The following is a 23,646-nucleotide window of genomic DNA, read 5'->3' as shown; positions in this document are numbered from 1 at the left end:
CTGATTGCTGTAGAAAAAATCGTGGGGAAACTTTTCATCGTCCTCTCAATATAAATTATAAATAATCTATTGCGTTTTTTCCTTGATAAATGATACGATGATAATTCTTCCCACAATGTTAGCCGCGTTTTCCCCCGAACTACTAAGAAGTGGTCTACGTCACAATGTGCATGAGTTAAACTCCAACTGTCCATAATACCCCAAGTACACCTCTAAAATTCCGTTGTTTCGAACTGGCTTTCAATACCGAGGAAGAAAAAGAGGGAATTATTTCCCTACGATGAACAATACGGTGGAAGAAGGATCTGGGGAGCATGAAAAAGGGGAAAAATATGAAAAATATAACATCGTGGAGCTATGACATATGGTCAGAATTCTGTGAGAGCTTTAAATACTAAATGATGTGAGGGAACAATTCACCATGTCTATTCACATCATTCTTTTACTCGCAATCGAAGAGTCACCACCAATGGCACTGTTAAAAGAGAATTTTCTTTCACTGCACTATTTCGGTATATGGCCGTCAGTTGATTGGCGACCTAGAACTTGGAAACCCATCGTTTACTCGCTTTACACCTGTTACATAATTTTCAGCATCTATTGGTTTACAATTTCCGGATCTGTTTATTTACTTCTCATAAGTGATGATATTGAGGATTTTTCTGACACATCATTCATGTTATTATCAATGCTGGCCATATGCGCTAAAGTGATTATTGCTATTTCGAAGAGATCAGAGATTATCGATGTTCTTACGGCGTTAGAAAATCATCCCCATAAACCGGTGAATCTGGAAACCCAGTTGTTACAGGATAGAGCGGATGGGCGGATCAGGTAGATTGACGGTTGGTTTATAAAAAACATAAAAATCTGAACGTAAATTTTCGTAAAACATGCTTTGGGCAAAACTCAATAATAGTTAACCGGTTTTACGAATGCACATGGAGAGAATTTTTTTTTTTTAATTACGTGTATACTCCGTACTGTGCCAGTCAAAACAATATTCGGTGAAAATTCAGCAAAAGTCCAGAACGCTACAGAAAAAGTATGAAACATTCAGCGAAAAAAATGCCCAACTGTTCCGTAATTTTCCCTGAATACTGTTTTGACTGACAGATTACGGAACAGGCACATAATTTTTAAAGAATTTTTGTTTCCGTGCATAAGGGTAATTTACGTTAAGATTATTTGTTTGAAAAAAATCACTGAATGAAATACTTGGATTAAGGTTTTATACAATTGGTTACGGTGGAATCACAGAGGTTACGGTATGTTACGGAACCATCGCTCCGTTCTTCCAGAACATACCTTATGGATTCCTTCCATACAAAGCATGGACTCCTTATAATTACTCAAGCCCAGCCATATACTGGTGCACCTATTGTCAGCAGCTAATCAGTGTTTTTTTCGCTGCAAATCTCAATATCGGGTTTGATACCATCATTTTTGGTATTCTCATACAAATATGCACTCAATTTAACATGTTGAAGTGCCGATTAAGGATGATGATTGAGGAATTTGATGCGAAGCAGATTATGATGAAGAGCGTTGGTGATCCGATGATACTGCGAACTTATGAAAAATACATGAGCGATTATATCAAATATCATATCGCAATATTTAGGTATAAATGATATTCATTAACTCATTCTTTCTTATTTGCTTAAATCAATTAAGCTGCCTCAGTGAGTATTTTGATGCCTTTTTCCGTTAGATTTGATGTCCCTCTTTTAACTTCTTTAGTTATTTATGCTCAGTCTTATCAGTAAATTTTGATTGCAATTCACTTAACAAATTAACGGATTATTTTTTTCTTACAGAATATCAGAAAAAATAAATTCTCTTTTCAACAGCATTATTTTCGTCCAATACTCTGCTTCCGTCATAATTATATGCGTCAGCGTCTTGCTGGCATCACAAATGCCCGTGTCCTCACCGAAATTCATGACTGTTGCCATGTATGTAGCATGTATGTTACTTCAAATTTTCATGTTCTGCGCAGCTGGAAATGAAGCTACACTAGAAGTAACATTCTCCATTTTTCTACCGCTTTTTTTCTCTGTGCACCACAACATATTACGAGAAATAGAAATAAAGTGTTAAAATGATTCAATTCTAGTGCGAAAGCTTAATAACTGCAATCTACAATACCAAGTGGTATCTGCTAACCCCTTCCATGAAAAAATGTTTGGGCCTCATGATGCTCCGTACGCTGAGGCCAATTATCTTTGTGAGCAATCATATCGTCGTTCTATCGCTGGAATCTTTTTGCATTGTGCGCTTATCACTACTTAGAAACGATAATTACTTTTACAAATCAACCTAATAGAAAATTATTTACAGCTTCTCAAAGCCTCCTACACTGCATATACAATGCTACAACAGTTTTCGAATTAATAATTATCATTCAACGATTTTATAAGTGAGTACTAATTGACCAAACCAAATTGGATCAATTATCTGATTTATTTTACTTCATCAAAATGAGAATAAAATTGAAATAAAAAATCGCTGATCTGCACTAATCATTGCATTAATCGAAATGCTATTGGCATTTCAATTATTTAAACTGAGTTTGTGAATTATTCACGAATTCCTCACATGCATATACACAGGCTCCTTCCAACAATCGTGTAGTTGGAATTTTCACACCATAGTCAGTTCAAGTTACCCTGACAAAAAAATGGAACCCAAAAGCTTCGGGTTGAAAGGAATATGGCAGTGACATTTTAGAAAACTTGTGCAACGAATACCCTACCGTACTTCTCCCTCTCGTCTAGAAATAGCTATCGATATCTTATTTGAAATTCCCCCGTGCTAAACGAAATACGTTCCCCTGTCGATGTATCGACAGACAATTGTCCCTTCAGTGGATCAGGAAAAATAAATAAATGATTAAGTACCATCAGCTGTGTTACTGTATTTTCTACTTGCAAAAGAAGAAGATAATTTCAACAGCACAATAAAAGGTCTAGAAACTACGTGAGATGTTGCCATATGGTTGAAAAAATTGTCCAGTATCTGGAATATGAAATGACACCAGTGAAAACCACGTCAGCTACTGTTATCCCATTCCTACAACTCCAACCAAGGGATTGACATGGCTCTACTACGGGAAAGCTTTTTATCCCTCCAGTACTGCGGCATTTGGCCGCCACTTCATTTGGACTCTGGGAGCTGGCAGTATCGGGCTTATTTCCTGTACACGATTTACGTTGGGGCTGTTATGTATTGGTTCACATTATCAGAACTGATTAATTTACTTTTTACTCCAGACGACGTTCAGGATTTTTCTGATAACTGTTTCATGTTGCTAACAACAGCAGCAGTGTGTGCAAAAATCTTCATAATTTTGAAGAAACGATCGGAGATTAGAGATGTTCCTGTAGCTCTTGAGAGCTATCCGCATAAGCCGATGAATGTAGAAGAACAGAAGATTCAGGATGAGTATGATGGACACGTCAGGTGAGGTGAAGAGCAGCTTCTTTTCTCAGGACTATTGAAATTTTTTGGCTGTACATATATTACTTCTTGAAGAGGAAAATACTAAACCAGTTGATTTCGACTTTTTTCTGTGAAGATTTCTTACCCTCTTTTATGGTGTGGCTACAGAAATAACCGTATGGGGTATGACAATCTTCACATTCTTTCAAGAGATACCTTTTGGAGTTCTGCCTTACAAGGCCTGGATACCCTACGATTACTCGGAGCCTAGTGTGTACTGGTTCACTTATTATCAACAATTACTGAGTGTTCTCTTTGCTGCTCATCTCAACATTGGCTTTGACACAATTTTTCCGGGATTTATGCTGCAGATTTGCGCCCAGTTCAATATTTTGAAATGCAGATTACATCGAATTGTTAATCACTTCGATGATGTTCAATGTTTGAAGGGAAAATCTAGTGACACTTTGGAACTTTATGAGAATCATCTCATCGACTGCATCAAGTATCATCGTGATATATTTGAGTATTGGTTCTCATTATTTGTAGAATTGAAGAATTTTAATTAGTGGTTGTTGTTTATTCTAAATGTCCTGTTGCAGACTGGCGGATAAAATTAATTCTATCTTCACGAGCATTATCTTTGTTCAATACTCTGCGAGTTTGATAATTATATGCGTCAGTGTACTGCTTATTTCGCAAATGCCAGTATTTTCGCCAAAATTTTTTGCACTCTTCCTGTATCTCTCGTGCATGCTCTTGCAGATCTTCATGTTTTGTGCTACTGGAAATGAGGCCACGGTGCAAGTAATATAATTCTATAATTTTCAGCTGAAGTTAAATTATTGATAACGTGATTTCAGTGTCAGGGTATGATAAATGCTATTAGTGGCACAAAATGGTACTTTTTGAGAAGTCATATCCAGAAATACCTCGTTCTCATGATGGTCCGAACATTAAGACCTGTTAGGTTTGTCAGTGGATACATCATGGTTCTCTCCCTGGATTCTTTCTGCGTTGTACGTACACATATTCATCACCAACCTGAAAAGATTTAATGAAGAGGCCCAGCGCATTCTCTGTGAAATTTTACAGAAAATTCAATTTATCATTCAGTTTCCAAAGATTCATTAAAAAAATCTTGTACTTTTCCTCTATATTTTCAAATACTCTTATTGAATGTTCTTGAGGCAATTGTTATTGAAAAATTAAATTTTCATATGAAATCTCCCAAAGAATGCTCCAGATCTTTCTATAAAATTTTTTCATACATCGAACCAACACCTGTGTGATAATTATTTTAATCACGAAAATTATCTCGCAGCTTGTCAAAATGTCTTACTCCACCTATACAGTACTCCAAAGATCTTCGAGTTGATTATCTCCAAAATACTGAAGCATGAAAATACTGTATCAATACTACTTTGTTTATGAAGTCGAAACGTTTTAGAAATGAGATTGAAAACTTGTGCAACGAACGCCCGAGCGATACATATTTCTCCCTCTTACCTAGAAATAGCCATCGATACCTTATTTTCAATTCCCCCCTCGTTCAAACGAAATACTTTCCCCTGTCGATGTATCCAGAGGTAATTGTCCCTTTCGTGGATCAGCTAAAATGAATAAATGATAAAGTACCATCAGGTATGTTGCTTTATTTTCCACTTGCAATAGAAGAAGATTATTCCATCGGCAATAGAAAAGGAGTTTAGCAAACTATCTGGGATATTGCCATGCGGTTGAAAAACTGTCTCATGTCTGGAATATTAAATGAAGGCGGTGAAAAGTCCGCTAGGTATTGTTATCACATTCGTGTAACTCGAGTCAGGACGTTGACATGGTTCTACTACGGGAAAGCTTCTTATCCCTCCAGTACTGCGGCATTTGGCCACCACTTCACTTGGATTCTAAGAGCTGGCAGTATAGAGCTTATTCCCTGTACACGATCTACATAGTGGCTGTTATGTATTGGTTCACATTCTCAGAACTGATTAATCTACTAATTACGACCGACGGTATCGAGGATTTTTCTGATACTTGTTTCATGCTGCTATCGACAGCTGCCGTATGCGCCAAAATTCTGATAACTCTGATGAAACGATCGGAGATTAGAGATGTTCTTGTTGCTCTTGAGAGTTATCCATATAAACCGATGAATTTGGAGGAACAGAAAATTCAGGATGAATATGATGGGCAGGTCAGGTGAGAATATTCTCGTCTCGAAAAGTGTGTGGACCCAAAGAAAATGGGAAATTTCAATTAAAAAAATGTTTTCTGGCCTGAAATACTTCTTTGCATTCAAATCATTCTATAATCAAATCAAGGTGGATGGTTTAATTGTAAACTTTCGTTTAAATGAAGCATTTCTTTGGGTGTGAGGGATGATAAATATGCGAGAATCATGTGCATCTCGGTATATATATCTGTCCCATGAAGACATACATGCCATTAATTGGGTGTAATAACTTCCTGTAAAGATTTCTTACCTTCTTTTATGGTGTGGCTACAGAAATAACGGTATGGTGTATGACCATCTTCACATTTTTCCAAGGGATACCCTTCGGGGTACTGCCATACAAGGCATGGGTACCCTACGATTACTCGGAACCCAGGGTGTACTGGTTCACGTATTATCAACAGCTACTCAGTGTCCTTCTTGCTGCCAATCTCGACATAGGATTTGACACAATTATTCCAGGATTTATGCTGCAGATATGCGCCCAGTTCAATATTTTGAAGTGCAGATTACATCGAGTTGTCAATTACTTTGATGATATGGAATTCTCACAGAAGCGATCTAGTGAGACTTTGGTATTTTATGAAAATCGTCTCGTCGACTGCATTAAATATCACCGGGATATCTTTGAGTATTGGTCCTCACCATTTGTTGAGTGAATGAATTTTAATCAAAGGATTTGTTGTATTGTAAATTTCTGATTACAGAATGGCCGATAAAATTAATTCCCTGTTCACGAGCATTATTTTTGTGCAATATGCTGCGAGTTTTATCATAATATGTGTCAGCGTGCTACTTATCTCGCAGATGCCATTATTTTCCCCAAAATTTTTAGCCCTCTTCATGTACCTCTCGTGCATGCTCTTGCAAATCTTCATGTTCTGCGCTGCTGGGAATGAAGCCACAATCCAAGTACTGTACTTTTCATAATTGTCAATATTTAACGATTATGATAATAGTTCACAGTATCGTGTACTACTAAAGTGGAAAAGGACTGAGCAATTTATTTAAATATTAATTTCCACAAATTGTAATATAAGGGCCTCGGAGCACAGAAATTATAAATATCGTACTTTCAGTGTCAAAATATGATAAATGGAATCAGTGGTAGTAGATGGTACCTTTTGGGAAGTCGTATGAAGAAATACCTCGTACTCATGATGCTTCGAACTTTGAGACCGGTTCGATTTGTCAGTGGATTTGTTATCGTGCTCTCTTTGGATTCCTTCTGCATTGTATGTACTTATCCATTACGAACATGGTGCAGAAAGTTTAATAGAAAAGTCCAGTCCATTCACTGGGAAATCCCACTGAAAAACTATTTATTTAATATTCACAGCTCATAAAAAAGTCTTACTCGGCTTACACAGTCCTACAAAGATCTTCAAGTTGATTCTAACGTAATAACATGGAAATATGAAATCAGCCGTTGCTTCAATCATGGAAAATTGTTTGGAAAAATTTATTCAATATTGTACAACTTAGGATTAAAATTTCATTACAAAATGTCCATGTAAAAAAATATCGTACCTCTAATGACTAATTAAAATTTCTATGGGGAATTACATTTTCATAGAAAATAGATCTTGGATTAGGCTGAAAAATTTGGTATCCATGAGTGAACTCGTCTGTGTCTACTCAAAGTACATCTGGGACTTAGAAGGGCGAGTACTGCCAGGGCAGCACCGAGTAATGAAACACCGCACAGTGCACCAGCTGTAATATCGTGCAGGGGAGTACCCGGACGTGGTTGTTGAGATGCCAAGAGGAGTAATCCTAGGCAGCTTATGGCTGACAATCCAGCAAGTCCTAGGCCTGTCCAGGTTCGTCGTAAGCTTCTGCAAGCACCGGCGAGGGCACAACACAATCCACATCCAGCTGCGCTATCCAGATAATATCTGAACAAAATATAATTTCATGAGTCTTAAAGTGGACATACTCATGGAATAACCCAGAGCAAATGGTTAATTCTACTGGATTTCAAGTAAAGTAAAAGTTCATCTAAAGTTTCGGTTTGAAAAAACATAAGGATATTCACACCCGGGAGTATTATGCACTCACTTTCTTCCCTGCGACCACGAAAGATAGACAGCCAATCCACAAGTTAAAATTCCGACGAGAATCAGCAACAATGGCGCACGTTTACGGTCTTCCTTCTCAGTTGCACTTATCAATGTCGTGTTTGCTTCGCTGATTGGTGGTGAGAGTGGTGGTACCTGATGAAAAAAATTATCCCCACTTATCACATACCTTTCAGTCACGTTAAAACTGGGCAAAAAAAAAAATGCAACACTCACGACAGCTGTTCTCGCGATGAATGCACTTTCCACGTTCGTATAACCACCTCTTTTAGACGTCTGCGTTAGCACCTGGTACTTGGGGGATCCGATGACCATGGGTATTGACTCCGACCCCGACTCCACGAATGCATATCTCGGTGGAGGTTCACCGAACCGTGAAGATAATTCTATCGGTGATGTCGCTAATGATCCATTGCCTTCGCGCCGTGAGCCATAACGAGTTCTACTGTAATTTCCTAATTCCTGTTGCTCGTTCAGGGGAAGACATCTGCGCGCTGAAGGGATGTCCTTATTGGGTGTTGACGTTTGGGGGGTTCTATTAGGTGAGAATGGACGTTGTGGTGTGCCGACAGGAGTACCTCGACGACTTGAGCCTGGAACTACTCTGCGACCTGCTTGACAGGAAGTTCAATGGATAAAATAACAGCTGTTAAAACAAAGTATCAACTAACGATGAAATTTGTTCGACTCTGAGACCGTGAAGGGGGAAGTTTTTTTCACATTAATTCTTTCAACTCCTTGTTAATGATGAGAGGGGACATGACAGGGATCAGTGAGACGTTTTTTTGTGATCTTCTCCCTTCGATATGGATAAGGAAAACTATTTATGCTTTTTTAAGACTTACTTAGCGAAATTATTACTAAATGTCAATGGAATGATTGATCAGCGTTTTACATAAAATTGAAACCGCTGTCGGTTTGATTTCTAAGCATATTCCCCCCGTTTTCTACAAGATAAAATCATTAACGCACCTGCAGGTGAAACCGCCGTGTTCATAGGTGGTGTGAACCTGGGAGTTGCCCTTCCGGGCGAGAGATTTCTCTCCTCCGATCGGGATCTCTTTCTCGGTGTTGTCAGCATAGCGTGCAACCTCTGCGTCGCCAAATTATTCTTCGACGTATTCTCCCGTAATTCCTGTTGTTCTCGTACATTGCGTTCCGGTAACAAGGGCGGCTCTTCATCCTGCATGGGTATCCTTCCATAACGCCCTAAATTGTAAAACATCACCCCAACTTTGATAATCGAATGCCAAGCGTATAAAGTAATTACACGGTGCTTTGTACCAAAGTAAATGGTTAATGAGAGGAAGTCAGGAGAAATAACATACCTCGAGGGGAGGATTGACCAATGCCAAGCAGAGGGGAAGAGTCACAGTCGACGTTGGCCTCGTCTGCGGGCACCAGCCCATAACGCACCACTTCGTTTCCGTTCTGACGAGTCCGGCGAATTCTGCGACCTGTTTCATTATCATCGATACTCGATGGTGTTCGATAATAATGACCATGATAACTGGCTTGTCGGGTGAAGTGTTGATCCTGACGTTGTGAGAGCATCTCAAAACGCGTCAGGGAGGCACGTCTCTGTAGACGGGGTTGAGGCTGTGGGGGTGGTTCATCATCATCAATGTATTCATACCTCGACTTTGTATTTCTGTCGTAGATAACGCGATGCTCCTGCCCCTGGATATTTCCCACTGTCTCGTCGAGATAACAGCAACGCTCTGTTGTCTTGCCATATCTGTTGACTTCAATAGCGTCTGGATCGGCACGACTCAAGAGAACTTCGTTTGTGTGGCCATATCTTTCAGGATAGTTCTGATGGGCGATCGGAATGGGAAGTGATGGGGGCCCCGAAGGTGGCGGTGGTAGAGGTAGATCGTCAACTTGGAAGCCCGGAGGGGGTGGCAACTCGTCGTCGTGATCTTGGACGAATTCGGATTGACGGCAGAATGAGGGGTTCGTATAACAGTGCACGGCAGACGGTGACGTTGCCTGAGCCATTTTTAATTAATTTTTAGTTTAGGATAATTTATCACTGATTTAGTCCGATTGTGGCTGATTCAGCAAACGACACATCACTTTTTTATGACAATCACTAGAGCACTGGTGGAGAATGATACTCTTCTCCAGGTCTCCAATGCTAGGGCAACCGACTGCACTGGTGGTCTGATCATCCGACTTGATGAATCACTGAAAAATTTACTGCACATTTTTTGGAAAGGGTTCAGCCCTGGGAAATTGTAATGTCATTGATAATGAATTTTGAAAAAAAAAATGTGGATAACTTCGATGTGGTTATTTCAATAAGGAATTGGGCGATGTGTGCACCGTTGGAATGTTCGAACCACACTGAAAAGAAAACGACCAGTAGCAGGACAGAGGAATGGGGGCAGCTGCACGCGTGAGTCGAGGAATGACGGTTTCCGTGTGGCTCAGAGGGGTTGCTTGTCATAGGGTACGAATACGGGCCCGGTGTCCTTCCCCTTCGCCCCTTGTGATCCCCCCTCATCGCTGATGGCGAGTTACGCCCAGGCCCAGTTTTCAATATCTATAACGAACTCTTGCAAGCGTACTTTGAGTCGCTTTTTTCATTTTGAGTCAGTTACTGCGTCATTTAGTTGACCAAATGAACCTGGACTAGGATTACAACAACTGCGTTACTCACCTGCTCTAATGCAGTCGGGGGAGTGTCATTAATTACTGAGAAATAATCATTATTTCATGTCGATACCTTTATTGGTCTGTAATTATAGACAAATCGCATCGCACATTTTTTCAAAAAATCGGATACTGTACTGTACATTGTTCAAGAAAAAATTGCCAAGTATTTTGGGAAAAAATAGTGAACTCCACTCAAGTAGAACAAGTCAATAGTTACGATCTGTCTCATAAATCAGAAATTAATTACGACTGGCATTATGTGTCAGTACAATCCGATCATAGGTTGCTACTATTATTATTTGGCGGCATTGCATATTATTTGCGATTAGCATTTGTATTTTGCGTCTCGCTTGATTTTCTCATTTGAATTAGAAATGTGATAGAGAACAAGTCGATTGCATCACGTATGTTGGAACTCTCGTCAAGCTGAGTATATGCATGTTTTTCCAAGCAGCTGTTGCGACCGTTGGAGAGTTTCGGGGCGCGTGTGTGGCGCACGTTGGTCTGACCCTACAGCTGCCGATAACACACGCAACCCTGTACCTTTAACCGAAATATGTATATACAGGGCAAATACTGTGTGAGGGATCATCCAATTGATTTTATTTCACTAGAAGGGAGACAGATGAATGAACGAAAAAATTACAAAAGAAATTCACTTTATTTTTTTAATTACAACTACATTGACCGTAGGTACACTTTCCAATCGAAAGCCTACGTGAAGGTACACTTTAGCTTAATAACGATAGTATTCAACGTTAAACTATTGCAAGACTCCGAACACATGTATCGAAATTTTCGATATTTCATTTTAAGGATTTTTTTTTTAATCTCTTTTCGTGGATTTTATATTTTCTATTAATTCATCAGTCAATTCGTTTACAAAATATCAGTGTCAACGGTCTCTTCTGTAAAATTACGAATTTGTGTACTTTAACACGCATTGTCAGATTGTGGAGAATTCCTTTGTGGGGAACATCGGCATGTACAGAAGAATAGGGGTACATTAAATTAAATGATTTATAATCGATTAAATGTTACTTTGTGCCGTATTGGTATTGTCCTTGGTCCACCGGCGGGCAATGCTCGCCTTTGTGACGCATTTCAATTAACAAATACTCTCGTATTCATTAACTACATTTCTTTTTTCATTCTAAGTGCAATACTACAATGGCAATGAATCAGGCGGGGCTATTCAAATATGACGTCACGTGTTTTTTTAATTTTTGAGGTCTCCTCACTTCTGCTACATTGATGTTCATGTGATAATTTGAAATTATAGATTTGAACTCAAATAGCACTGGTCAAACATGGCAAGTGTTAATCATGAGAACGTTGTCTCTGGTTAAATGAAGATATCACCCCGGAATTATTTTCGTATCTTCATTTAAACAGCAATTGCCCGCCAAATTTGCGCTCAAGTAGTGCCAATTGTTCTACAGGAATTTTTATTTTTACCTCGAACTTGACTCTTCCTTCGTGAATATTCGTAAAAAAATTGTACAGAAATATTTTTTAAAAACGTTTACTCTTCACCTTTCATGACATTCCACACATATCGCTGTGAAATTTGAAGCCTCAAAGTGAACGACTACAAAACTCCTACTCAAACAAAAAAAATGCGAACAAGAGAAGAAGAGTCAAGGTTTACCCGAACGACTGAATCTTCACGCCAAGTTCTATGAACTTTTCACGAAACTTGTAGTCATCACCTGTTGAAATTCCCCTCAGTAAATCTTTGGGATAATTTAAAGAATTGGCGAAGCCTATAACCTTTACCCAAGAGGATACGATTGCGATGAAAAAACAGTAGTGTGACGTAATATTTGGAGCACCCGGAGAGAATTCTCCTTGTGAGCGCTATAAACAGCCTTATATTGTTCAATCCTTCGATATTTACCTTTTCATCTAATATCTCTGCATCAGAGAAGTCAACAAATTAGTTTAAACATTTATCGGACAAACTCCATCATCCGAGTTTAATTTTTGCTCCACACTCTGCCAGTCTGCATCGAGATCAGTGACACTGTTTGAGCAGCACTGATGCTCTCTCCTCCCCAATTTATCATGGGATAATTCCTCGTCAGATTGTCTCTGGTTATCATCGTCCCTCTGCGGTCTGTAATCTCGGATTGATGACTCTGCTTTGGATTCGTCTCTGTAAAAGTTGTAGCCAGCTGGGGCCTCTCTGAATTCTTCCTCTGAATTTGTCGAGTAGTATCCATACCTGGCGCCCTGCTGTATCACTTCATATTGAGCGTCTGGCGCTAGAAATGCTCCAGACGCTCCCAGAGACTCTTCCCCATTGGTGTAATTCCTCTCATTACTGGCATCCAGTAACTCTTGGTGAGGAGACGCTTGTCCTGGAGGAAGGGGAAGAGGCAGACGATTTCGCTTCGATAATCTGTGCTTGCTCATTCTCGAAGCCATGTACTCCTTCTGCTGAAGCTCATCCTGATGCTCAATTCGCGATGTCAGTTCCTTCTCAACTGCCATCTCGTATAAACTACTCTCTGGTCCACAGCAAGACGATACGTCCCCGAAATAGAGCTCACTCTCCGATTGCTTTGTCGTTGACAACTGGTGGTTCTGCTCCTGCTGGAAGGCATCATTCTCCACACCTTTTAAGGCTCGTCTCGAGCGACGGGCCTTCATCGTTGTACTCTCGTGAACAGCTGTGCATTCTAACTCCGGGTTCACCAGCTCTTCGGTGTTCTCGTAATTGTCGGAGGGTGCGCAGTGTTGTGGAGTTCTTTGTATGTGATGATCTGAAAGAGTTTAGACCGGATTTTATATTATTCCATCATTGAAGTCAGGAATTTAAGTCTCGGGGGTGTTGACAAATATTTTTATATTTTGAAAAATAAGTGGTAAAATATTTATCCACTCACCTTCATTAGTTTCAAAAGTCTCCACAGTCCTCTTAACACTAGCCAATCTCGATGGCGTAGCAGCAACAGCTGCAGCTGTTGTGGAAGAGCCGGACAATGAACCGCCAGAAGATGAACATTTGGGTTCAACAATTTGTGGTCTTCTCGCTGGACTGTTGGGATCACTGTACGGAGGTGGAGGTCCCCAAAGTGGAACTGGCGCCTCCAAAACACTGTAGGACGCGGTACTAGGCGTATAGGAGTTATTTTGAGGATTTAGGACGGAGTAGGGACCGACTGGTTGACGTGAATCGATGAAACCATAGGGTGCTGATATTGCAGTTGTACCCTCGCGGGATGGGTCACTTAATTCATTCGAGTGTCTTATAGACTGTGCATGAAAGCCATAGTTTGAGTCAGGACTCGGTGCTGGACCCCGTGAACGTGACCAAGGTAGGCGCCATCTTCTATCAGGAAGATAGAAAGATAAGTTAGTAGAGTGATGATGAAGGGAATAGTTTCTTACTGTTAAGTATCACTAGGAAAAGATGCCAGGACGTATATTTTCATGGGATAAGTTATTGTTTCCACTATAAAATGTTAATGTTTATTCATTGCCCTTTGTATCTTCAAAAGGATTAATTTCGGGCACTGATAGAAGCTCGTGAGGGGATTCAAACATTGCGTCGTACCGATGTCTTATTTTCACTTCAAATGACTCTGTCATTAATTAATTTCTCATTTGTTCATGGCAATTAGGGAAAACCGTTTTCAAAATAAATTACCCCAGAGACGAGATGCATTTCCTCTTCAATCATCCATTGTATTGATTTTAACTCTACTCATCAATTCGTTAAGCATTGAAAAAAAAAGTTTGTAGCCAGATACTTTCCTTTGTTAAAGTAAAACCGAGGTAAAAAAGTTGAATTTCTCTTTTCCCAGCGAAATATTTATCGAAATTCGATCAGCTCAACGAGTGCAATATCCAATGCCCCAGCCACCACCAAATTCTCAGATAAACGGCCGAGAAAGTTCGTTAATAGTCCGGAAATATAAATAGCGAATATGGAAGAATATATAAATATCGTGCATGAGAAGTTAGTAGCAGGATTACCTAGACGGGGCCAAATCAGGGTTTGGAGTGTACAAATTCCCGGGGGTTTGTGCCCACCAGGGATTAACCCCACCGCAATCGTTGCAGCATCCACAGGAGCCTGCTGTTGTTCCACCCACAGGTGCTCCACCCCCCTGGCCGTACAGTGATCTACATCTGGAAAATGTTATCGTTAACAACTCTCGAGAGAAAACCGATATTAAATGGGCGCTCTTCCCGGAATTACAATGCCCATATAAAGCCTTAATACGTGAAAAGTATCTTATACCAAGCGGCTCTATTGGAAAATGGGTATCAAATATAAGTCGCCAATTTAATTTCAATTCGAATTATTAAAATTAATGTAGACAGGCGGTTATATATAAAATGAACCGGCGAAAAAGGCGCGGAAGATACAATCGTAATAATAGCATTAGCAGAAATATCACCAACAGCACAAATATAAATACAAAAAAATTGAGAGACCCTAGTGATGTGAAGGTACGAGCTCATTACCCACATCCCCCTCCGTTTAGGAGCATTATTGTTAATAATGTATGCATACAAAAACAGCTACATTAAATGAGCATAAATTAAAAAAATCCTACCTCAGTTCCAGTTGCTCCCAGTACATTTTTTTCTTCTCATGGCTGAGCAACTGGTACACCAGCATACAGGAAAATATGCAGGCCAGTATACCCGCAACAGACACACCAAATAGAGCTCTCAGGCAGGCGTAAAGGGCACCATGCACCGCTTCACAGTGTGGTGTACCCTCGAAGAGTACCCCAGTATCTCCACTTCTGCCTTGTGAGTTACCATAACAAGTGCAGGATCTGCGAGACGGAATAAATACCGTAAATTATAATTAATGCATCACCTATAAACTTGAGTGCCTCATTTAGACGTGGCTAAACCCCACCCTTCTCATACTTCCCCGTTATCTCAGGCGTGAAATCACTGGCAAACTCCACGTCTCAATATCTTCAAGGTAATTAACATGACAATCTAAGTGGAAAAAGGGGTTTTTGTGGACACTATTTTTTTACACCTTTCTCATTGTCAATGCCACTGCCGAGGAAAAGCTCACCCTTGTTTACGGTTTATTGAAGATTACATTTTTTTAATGTCTAACAATAGTTACCTCGCTCTTGCTGTATAAACGCACTCTCGGAGGCTCTGCAGCTTTGACATGTGAATTACAGTTGTCGTTATTGTTACCAGTACACATACAAGGGCGCAAACAACTGCAACAGAGCCACAGACCTTCATCTGAAAGTCGTAAACAATTGGATAATTATATTTTCTTCTTAATACATTCAATACATACAAATACAGGGTAGACCATTTAAAAATTGCCTATGTGGACTGTACAGTTCATCTTTCGTTGCGTTACCACAAAAAATGATGACCTGACATTTGGACGAGCAAAAAAATTCCATTCGGAAGTAAAAATTAACGGTTTACGAGCGGTTCACGAGGGGATAGATGGAACAATTTTACGGATAATTTACGACAATTTTATCATACGTTATAAAGGGGTGAGTGTATGAATTATTACCAGAAGGCCGTATCTGTGCTTCCGCCTGGCTAGCAGCATCGTGAAGAATCCCATCAGTATCAACTGAAATTAAAGAGCCATTTGTAAATCATGATATAAAACCCACATCGGAATTTTCAAAATTCATTGTTGAACTCACCATTGTGCCCGGAATGTAGGAAGGCACAGTCTCAAAATGCATGAGGCTGGCAGTGTGGGCAGACAAAACAGCATGAACAGCCAGGAAGAGACTTCCAACGGCGGCACTGAGGGCCCCGCAGAGACAACACAGAACTACATATTTCTTGCAGCAACCTCCGTCGCCATTATCAGTCCCTGTAGATTGAAAAAAATGGGGGGATAAACGATTAGGACATTGGGCCACAATGACATAAACATTGTCCGTCACATCCTGCGCTGGAAGTGTAGAAAATTGTAAAGGTCGGCGGCAAAAACATTGTGATCAGGTCAAAGGAGCAAAATCAAGGGACCGAGACAGATTGCATCGGCATTTCACCCACGGATTGGCCCTGAGGCCCCAAGAACTACCTGCTATGCTTTTTCCTTTCCCGTTAAGGATTTATTCTACCTGATCCATTCACTGGCTCGTCCCTCACAAGAAAAAGAAATAGTTTCTTTCCTCAATTTTGGAGGCGAACCTTTCCCACGTGTATTTGGGACAATAAAAATAATGGCTCCGGGCTTTCCAAAAAAGAAAAAAAGAAAAACGAAAAGTCATGGGAATATGAACGGACATACCACATGGATGTCGATAGTGATTCCTCGACAAATGTGCATGATTTCCATTTCTTGGATAATGTGAATGCGAATGTGGTGATACGGCGAATGGATATCCAACAACACCGTCCACTGGTGCGTCTGGCCCAAGACGACAGCGTACTATTTGCAGTACGGGAAAACTGTCCATTGTTTTTCTATTGGTGGATGATGATGATGATGATGCAGCTTCAGCTATTGAACTTACGTTCCCCCCATCAACAGGACTGAATGATGGCATGTACATTCTTGAAATTCGCTGTATTTACAATGTGCCATACTTCCACTTCACTCACACGTATGATTACATTTGAGTTTGTCAGAGTCACTTGCACGTGTCCAGTGGAGAAAGAAATTCACCAAATTTGGCACTTGTTTGATTGATGATGATTGATTCATATGATTATCAATTGAATCACTTGGTGACGATTGATTTTGAGGCATCACGGAATCATGATACTAGTTCGATAGAGAATTTTATTTTACTCCTGGAGGGAGCATCACACACCACTGTCTTCAACCATGGAGTATGGTTCATCTTTATCGTAGTTTTGCGCGCGCCCAGACTCATCGAGACTGGTCGATACACATGGGGGGAGTGAAGGCGATGAGAGCGACCCCGTCCGTTACTACGAGATGAGGGGAAAACTTGTTGTTATGAGGGGATGATTTTTCGAGGGTGAGACAATATCGTGAGGAATATCGCGGATAGATACGGTAGATTGCTTGGGTAACAACGAAAACCGGTGGTATCGGATGAAGGGAAAAAATTGCCCAATAACGTCCTGTCTATGGAGAAAATAGTTAACGAAAAATTGCCAAACGGGGCAATTCGAATAGTCAATGTTTTTGCGCTTTTCATTGCATTTAGTGACATTGGCCTGAACTTTTCCCCCGATTTTCAAGCTCCTCTTCCTGTGTACATTTTATATCCCAAATTTTCGGATTCTCTATGGAAAATGCGTGTATGGGGATCTGAATTGAATTTTATGATGCTATAAATTTTCAGAAGAAAGCCCAGCAGGACGTGTGCATACAATTTTTTTTCTACGTATGCGGGTTTTCAAAAAGATCGTTGATAACTAAAAATTCATGGCCCCTCAGCTCTCTCACAGCAAATGACATATCCAATATACTATTCACCTCTTGACGTGAGGGGTTGCGTGAAGTGCAGAATCAAGCACTTGATCTTTGTCTTACAACATCGAGTCCCATTGACGCCCAGTGACTGGATCCATCTATTAGTCCAGTTACACCAGCACAGGGTGACAAATACGCAGTGGAACAAAGGATAGGGATTAAACTAGGGAGCGCAAAGTGCAAGGGGGGAGTGAGAGAGTTCAAGAAGGGGTGCGCGATCGTCAACAAGCTGCGGGTGAGTGAGCCCCACGATGTGAGCACACACCAACGCGATGAGAGTGCTGAATTGACTATGGGGAAATTGGATTTCTGGAAGGAGTGGCCAGTATAAGATAAGTCAAACACACTCTGTTAATGAAGAAATTGACGCGACTTTTGTTCCCCCCTCTCCCTCCCCCCAAAACTATAACTATCGAAATATTGATGAAACTTACGATTATCATAAGCGGATGTATCGTACATTCTGTTGGTTCTGGGTGGTGGTCTTGGTGGTAGTGCAGGAGGCTGATGAATTCTGGAGACAACAACGGCCATGTTATCAGCATTGTCATCACCCTCGGCACCCCTCTTATCCTGATCGAATTGTTCACGCTCATGATACATATTGTGATGATGATGCATCTGATGATTTTGCTGTTGCATCTGCTCCTGATTGCGTTGTGTTTGCTGTTGGGCATGATCAATGTGACACTGACATTTATTCTTACCGGGTGAGCCAGTCATCTGTGAATTTATAATGAGATTAATTGTCGAATTAAACAGGGTCAATGTAATCCACTTGTTATGCTCAACAACTCCCTCAATTACTCACTTGGTAGGCTTCAAGGCCAATTAGAAGTGGGCTCTTAGTTTCTGCTGGATGAGCAATTTCCACGCGCTGAGGATGATCCAGAGCATAGGGTTGTATTACATGTGTATGCCGTGTATGATTATGATGTCGGTCGGCCACGCAATGCTCGATAGTTCCATGATTTCTAATGCTCGGTGATGATGTTGAAGATTCACACGATATTCCCGAACTCATGCGATGATGATCATTGGTAATTGTTGATATCTGCATCTGGCCATGATGACTCGATTGGACTTGATTGATAACTGTTGGGCCAATTGTATTAACGTCTTCGCAACTTGAAAATCTGTCTCGGTGATGGGACAGGGCGGATGAAGAGCCATCATCCTCCTTGACACCGGAGTCACAGACTGGTGAGCACGATGGAGGCTGGCCAATCTCGTGATAACGATGACAATGATTCGCCTGACGATGGCGTCCCGATGGCGAGGGCTGATGAATCTGCGGTGCAATTGTTGATTGATAGTGACTCTCCTTGCCCTGATTCGCTAGTCTGTGACGGTGAGACGAGTGCTGACGATGTCTGGAGTGTCTTGGTGATGTAAAGACTTCAGCAGCGTCTGACGATGATGTAGGACTTGCTGATCTCTCCTCGATCATGTGTTTGCGGTATCTCTCATCCATCGTGCACTGACGACGACTGCTCCTGTTGTTCGACTCCCCAGCCACCTCTGCTTCATTCATCAAATGTTGCAGGTAGGTGGAATCAGCAGGTAGCAAGTTTCGACAATGGGCATTGTTAGAGTGACTCTGTGGATACTGCACCCGATTTTTCTGCGAATCCGTTGAATCGATACGCTTACCAGGGGGAACTGAGTCTGGTAAATCAGTGAGGATCATTCGACCGGGGCTGTAAGTCGATTCACCTGGAAATATTTGATTTTGATTTGTTCGAGATCGGCTGTGCCTCATCGAACCGAACATCGGATCGAGCGGTGACTCCACGGGGCTTCGATGTGAGTGTGACGATTCAGCTTGCATTACTTGATGATTTGATGTCTTCCTATTGCGACACGGTGTATCCTCATCATCGTGATCGTGCGTATCCATCTGCTTGTTAGAGCATCTCGGATTCCTCGATGGAACGGTATCCCCATTACTACAACCCGGTGATGGGTCTCTCTGCGACATTATCGAGGGAACAAAAAATTGATGAAAAATTACAAAACAGGTTCCGCACTTCTCAACGACTCCTTTTTTTCAGTCCTTAAACGCCTAATTTGGATAATTCATGGGATGTTAATCGGCACTGTTTATCGTATCTGCATCACATGATGATGGAACTCAAGTATTTCTGCCTGTTGGGTATTTCTCGGAGGAACCAAGTGATTCGGGGGGAAAAAAAAAATCACGAGTCCGTCGAAAAATCGTTGGGTCGTTAGACGATCCAGCGGGTTTCCCACGCGTGGATCACGACAGCTTCAGTCGCGCGCATGAGAATATGGACCACCACAATGACTATGCGCAGGTTTAGACGATACTCTCTATATTTGAAACACCACTTTATTCACACACCAGAGAGATCACTATATCGATGATTTATCGGTGTGTCTGGCACATACCCGATGAACTTTATCAACTCATTTGGTCCGGAAAATGAATAAACGATGAAGTACAAATGAAAGGACCAACGACCCGAGCAGTCGCGTAACCGAGTGCGTCTGGCAAGCCGGATGAGAGCTGAGAAAAACCGTAGCGAAGAAGCGGCTCAGGGTTTAAAGATGAGGAGGAGTACGAGGGCGGAGGGGGGCAGGAGACTATAAGGAACATGAGAAATAAACGAGATAGAGAATGATTTTGGCCCGGTGTAAGTGGGATGGATGGATGAAAGAGAGAACGATTGGAAAGAGAGGTGGGGCAGCGTAAAATGAGCGCCTCCAGTATTGCAGGCGCTCACGCTTGGAATGCGCCTGGGTTTTCACCCCCCTCTTCGTTCGCCTTCACTCGGTGGGGACTCATGAAGGGGCCCCGACAAGTGGGGCCCAGGAGTTTCGAATGAAGGGGGAGGGGCAGCATGCGAACCTTTGGCTAAGGAGTTCAGGTAGAGACTTGGTTGTTTTTACATTCTTGGGTACAATTCTCATCGTTTTCGCTGCATCGTGGGGCCCTGAATTTGCGTGTGTTGAGGGCCCAATTGGAACACCAACATGCCGATGCCGAGTTGAAAGGGAGTGAGCGCCATCGGTCGGCGTTGACGATGGGTAAGGCAGGTTTTGTGGGTAGACAGGGCAGATTCCTGTTGTCAATTGATGGTAAGTGAGCGGATGGGGTAAGTCGAGTGTTGAGTGGGGAGAATGTGGAAAATGAGGGAATCCCCGGTAGATGACGTTTGTCATGAGAGCTGGTCGATTGACCTTGTTGACGTGAATTATTTCAATCAAATTCTCGGGTTCTCTCTTGTTTCGGTTATTCAATAAGGCCGGGATAATGGAAATTGATTCAATATGGTTGGGCATGAAATACATCCGCTTCAGGAGATTTCCCCTTCGGGAAGAATCAAAATACCGAGAAAGGAGAAAATATATTTTTACGATAGAACAAATAAACGGATTTTTTTTCATACTTGAAAGGACAGAGTCAGGCGAGCGAAAATACCCGGTCGAATGGCATGAAGTCTCCTTCCCTCTCTTGGGCACTTGAATTTTCATTTCTCCTTTTTTTTTTTCCTAGTCCTCTCTCTATCGTTCGGACCATTACCTCGAACGGCGGTTACAACGGCGATTCGTCAAATCGGGATAAATGTAGTATCAATAACGCTGGGCAGCTGACGCCCCAATCGAACAGACGGGGATAGGGAAAAAAAAAATAAATGCAACATGAGTCTGCGTATATATTGTTATAACAACTCGCTGGATTCCAATCAGCGATGAATTTTTTAAAAAATCGTTATATAATAAATGATGAAGCGAGAGGAAACAATGAAGAACTGTTTTTAATCAAATATTTTCAATATCCATCTAGAATTAAAGTGTCAGCTTTCATTTTTCAAATCCACATATCCCTACACGTGAATTTGAAGTGAATGAAAAAAATGGAATGGAAGGACAAAAAAAAATGGTAAAAAAAGGAGAATAAAACACATGGTCAATCGAATCAGTGAAAATAGCTGTAACGTCGGTGTCAGGCAGAATCTTTTGCTCGACTTGTTACACAAACGATTTATCATCGACAGACGGTGGTAAACATATACATTTCGTCTATACTATATCACGAAAAAAAATATATATATAAAAATCCTGGGGAGCCTCTCACACATGACAAAATGCCCAAGCTCCTATATCAATTTTCCTCTCCGCTAAGAGATGTACGAATGGGAATCGAAGGGGAAACCGATCGGACCCCGATATTAATTTGTCGTAGAGGACCAGTTCCTCCATCTCCACCATACAACGGTATAAATCGTCCTGGTGTATTTTTTTTTTAACGTGTATAACTGGAGAGAATGAAGTAGAAATAACATACCACAACTCCACGTGTCGAAGGAGCCCTTTTAGCTCTCGGTAACCTCAGACTAAATAATAAATACGACAGGTTTCTCTGGGTATACCCCGTGGGTGCCATTACGCGGGGGCAAGGGCGCAGTGGGACTCCTGTGGACCATTCTGTTGACCTCCCAGAGCCCCTGGACCTTCTTCATTTTCCCTCGCTTCTTGTCTCTCCCCATTCTTCCCCCGCTCGTCCCCACTGTTTTCACAATCCCCGGGAAGAATTCACCCCCAGTTGGAGGGGAAAGAAAAAAAAAACTTGGATGTCTAATACACTTAGATAGCGATGGGTCGAGTGCTGGGTACCACGCGATTCAGCTCTTGTAGGGCATCCAAACGAATTCCTCAGTCGATCGAGACACCTTCATCCCCAACTCGTTCTTTTCTCTTCACTTTTCTACTCACACTCCATCTTCATTTCTTTTTTTCCCCCTCAGTTTCCCCCTGTCCCTATCACCTTTCTTCGACTTTCCAACATGCAGATGGCCCTCCGGGCAGCGAAGTAACAAAAAAAAAAAATCACAACCCTCTCTGTCGTTCCGCAACTGTATATGGGGACTCAGGAGTCCTCGAATGCTCGTTTAAGGGAGTAATGCTAACGACGAATTCGAAGAGTTTGACGGGAAGTCAGTGATAATGGAGCGTCATTGTGCTCTCGGGAGAAACTTTTTTTTTCCGTCCTTTCTCTCCCGCTCTTTAGTATATCACCTCGTTTTTTATTTTTACCTCCCTTTCTTTTGAGTTTTTCATTCGGACTTTTTTTTTTACAATGCGAAGAGGGACCAGTGATTTCGACGTGGAGTGAATCCTTCACAAAAGAATACTTTTCCACAATACAAAAAATATTATTTGACAAAGACCAGAAAAGTGTGCGCAATACTGCCGAGTTATTAATGAAGAATGGAACTGGAAAACAGGAAGCTAAACTCGGGGGTTTGTACAGAGACAGGGGAAATAGAGAAGCAGGAGAAAACCAGTGGGTGCGGTTTTATAAACGTGAAGATCTAATTAATGATTCATGGTACGTCGGGAAAAAGTTTGATCTTATGGTGGATGGAGAAAAAAGGTCCGTTAGAGAATGTGAATGATTATTCGATATCCGGAAGTTTTTTAATGGAGCGAGATAATTCAGTGGCAAAGTGGAAAACGAGATAAAAGTGCTCATCTAATTAATGACTGAGTACACGTTGTTAAGTATTTTAATGATTCTTTTGATGGTTTAAAAGAGAGGGAAAATATTGATAAACGATTGCATAATCTGGACATAATTCCAGAGAATTCCAATGAAAAAAAAAATCTAATGGTTTCAATCAGATGTTCGAACATAAATTTGGGGTGAAATTTCGTATTGATTTTTTGAAAATTTATTCGTTTGAAAAACATTAGATTGGAAAAATTATATTGTTCCATTGTGAAACGTATTTTCCATTGCATTCCCTTTTTTTCAATGCAACAAGAGCCCATCGATT

General features: G+C 41.1%; 5 protein-coding genes across 6 annotated transcripts in view; 3 read left to right on the top strand and 2 right to left on the bottom strand.

The window, feature by feature from the left end:
• Positions 1–9,559, top strand: part of LOC135162132 (uncharacterized) — a 30,844-nt gene extending 21,285 nt beyond the window's left edge. Inside the window, exon 3 of the mRNA XM_064120303.1 lies at positions 9,422–9,559. The gene's annotated coding sequence lies outside the window, so the exon portion shown is untranslated. The remainder of the gene's footprint in view (positions 1–9,421) is intronic.
• LOC135162626 (uncharacterized) lies at positions 59–5,081 on the top strand. Its single transcript, XM_064121277.1, has 9 exons — positions 59–834; positions 1,229–1,624; positions 1,821–2,025; positions 2,120–2,323; positions 3,047–3,465; positions 3,581–3,970; positions 4,047–4,251; positions 4,308–4,463; positions 4,769–5,081. Exons 1-9 carry the CDS (start codon positions 422–424, stop codon positions 4,820–4,822), a joined length of 2,442 nt encoding a protein of 813 aa, XP_063977347.1. The 5' UTR covers positions 59–421; the 3' UTR covers positions 4,823–5,081.
• Positions 5,270–7,147, top strand: LOC135162125 (odorant receptor Or1-like). 2 transcript variants are annotated; one of them, XM_064120290.1, is made up of 5 exons: positions 5,270–5,646; positions 5,922–6,311; positions 6,388–6,592; positions 6,760–6,915; positions 7,020–7,147. In XM_064120290.1, exons 1-5 carry the CDS (start codon positions 5,282–5,284, stop codon positions 7,071–7,073), a joined length of 1,170 nt encoding a protein of 389 aa, XP_063976360.1. In that variant the 5' UTR covers positions 5,270–5,281; the 3' UTR covers positions 7,074–7,147. The 2 variants fall into 2 exon arrangements, with proteins under 2 accessions (XP_063976360.1, XP_063976359.1); XM_064120289.1 differs by having other exon boundaries at positions 5,514–5,646; positions 5,954–6,311.
• On the bottom strand, positions 7,129–10,421 carry LOC135162092 (uncharacterized). The gene is made up of 5 exons (XM_064120233.1): positions 9,090–10,421; positions 8,734–8,970; positions 7,978–8,372; positions 7,742–7,896; positions 7,129–7,578 (listed from the first exon to the last, which is right to left on the bottom strand). Exons 1-5 carry the CDS (start codon positions 9,760–9,762, stop codon positions 7,272–7,274), a joined length of 1,767 nt encoding a protein of 588 aa, XP_063976303.1. The 5' UTR covers positions 9,763–10,421; the 3' UTR covers positions 7,129–7,271.
• A 643-nt stretch (positions 10,422–11,064) lies between these two features.
• On the bottom strand, positions 11,065–20,507 carry LOC135162070 (uncharacterized). Its single transcript, XM_064120172.1, has 9 exons — positions 18,654–20,507; positions 18,277–18,565; positions 16,086–16,261; positions 15,947–16,009; positions 15,530–15,657; positions 14,994–15,221; positions 14,407–14,562; positions 13,314–13,759; positions 11,065–13,190 (listed from the first exon to the last, which is right to left on the bottom strand). Exons 1-9 carry the CDS (start codon positions 19,821–19,823, stop codon positions 12,367–12,369), a joined length of 3,480 nt encoding a protein of 1,159 aa, XP_063976242.1. The 5' UTR covers positions 19,824–20,507; the 3' UTR covers positions 11,065–12,366.
• Between the last annotated feature and the right edge of the window lie 3,139 nt (positions 20,508–23,646).

This window comes from Diachasmimorpha longicaudata, chromosome 5, assembly GCF_034640455.1.
Source record: "Diachasmimorpha longicaudata isolate KC_UGA_2023 chromosome 5, iyDiaLong2, whole genome shotgun sequence".
NCBI lineage: Eukaryota > Metazoa > Arthropoda > Insecta > Hymenoptera > Braconidae > Diachasmimorpha > Diachasmimorpha longicaudata.
The sequence above is the reverse complement of the archived record's forward strand: the minus strand, read 5'-3'. Positions and strand labels throughout refer to the sequence as shown.

Bases quoted from the DNA above. Each gene is read 5' to 3' on its own strand.
- LOC135162070 (XM_064120172.1), bottom strand. From the start codon at position 19,823: ATGTCGCAGAGAGACCCATCACCGGGTTGTAGTAATGGGGATACCGTT. The intron at 15,658-15,946 runs GTAATAATTCAT...TACGACTTTCAG, and splicing joins AGCACAGATACGGCCTTCTG to ATGAAGGTCTGTGGCTCTGT. The intron at 13,760-14,406 runs GTAATCCTGCTA...TCTTCCTGATAG, and splicing joins CCTGATTTGGCCCCGTCTAG to AAGATGGCGCCTACCTTGGT.
- LOC135162092 (XM_064120233.1), bottom strand. From the start codon at position 9,762: ATGGCTCAGGCAACGTCACCGTCTGCCGTGCACTGTTATACGAACCCC. The intron at 8,373-8,733 runs GTGCGTTAATGA...CCTGTCAAGCAG, and splicing joins CACGGCGGTTTCACCTGCAG to GTCGCAGAGTAGTTCCAGGC. The intron at 7,897-7,977 runs GTGAGTGTTGCA...TTTTTTCATCAG, and splicing joins TCATCGCGAGAACAGCTGTC to GTACCACCACTCTCACCACC.
- LOC135162125 (XM_064120290.1), top strand. From the start codon at position 5,282: ATGGTTCTACTACGGGAAAGCTTCTTATCCCTCCAGTACTGCGGCATT. The intron at 5,647-5,921 runs GTGAGAATATTC...CTTCCTGTAAAG, and splicing joins GAATATGATGGGCAGGTCAG to ATTTCTTACCTTCTTTTATG. The intron at 6,312-6,387 runs GTATTGGTCCTC...TTCTGATTACAG, and splicing joins TATCACCGGGATATCTTTGA to AATGGCCGATAAAATTAATT.
- LOC135162626 (XM_064121277.1), top strand. From the start codon at position 422: ATGTCTATTCACATCATTCTTTTACTCGCAATCGAAGAGTCACCACCA. The intron at 2,026-2,119 runs GTAACATTCTCC...ATTCAATTCTAG, and splicing joins GAAATGAAGCTACACTAGAA to TGCGAAAGCTTAATAACTGC. The intron at 4,464-4,768 runs GTACGTACACAT...ATTATCTCGCAG, and splicing joins CCCTGGATTCTTTCTGCGTT to CTTGTCAAAATGTCTTACTC.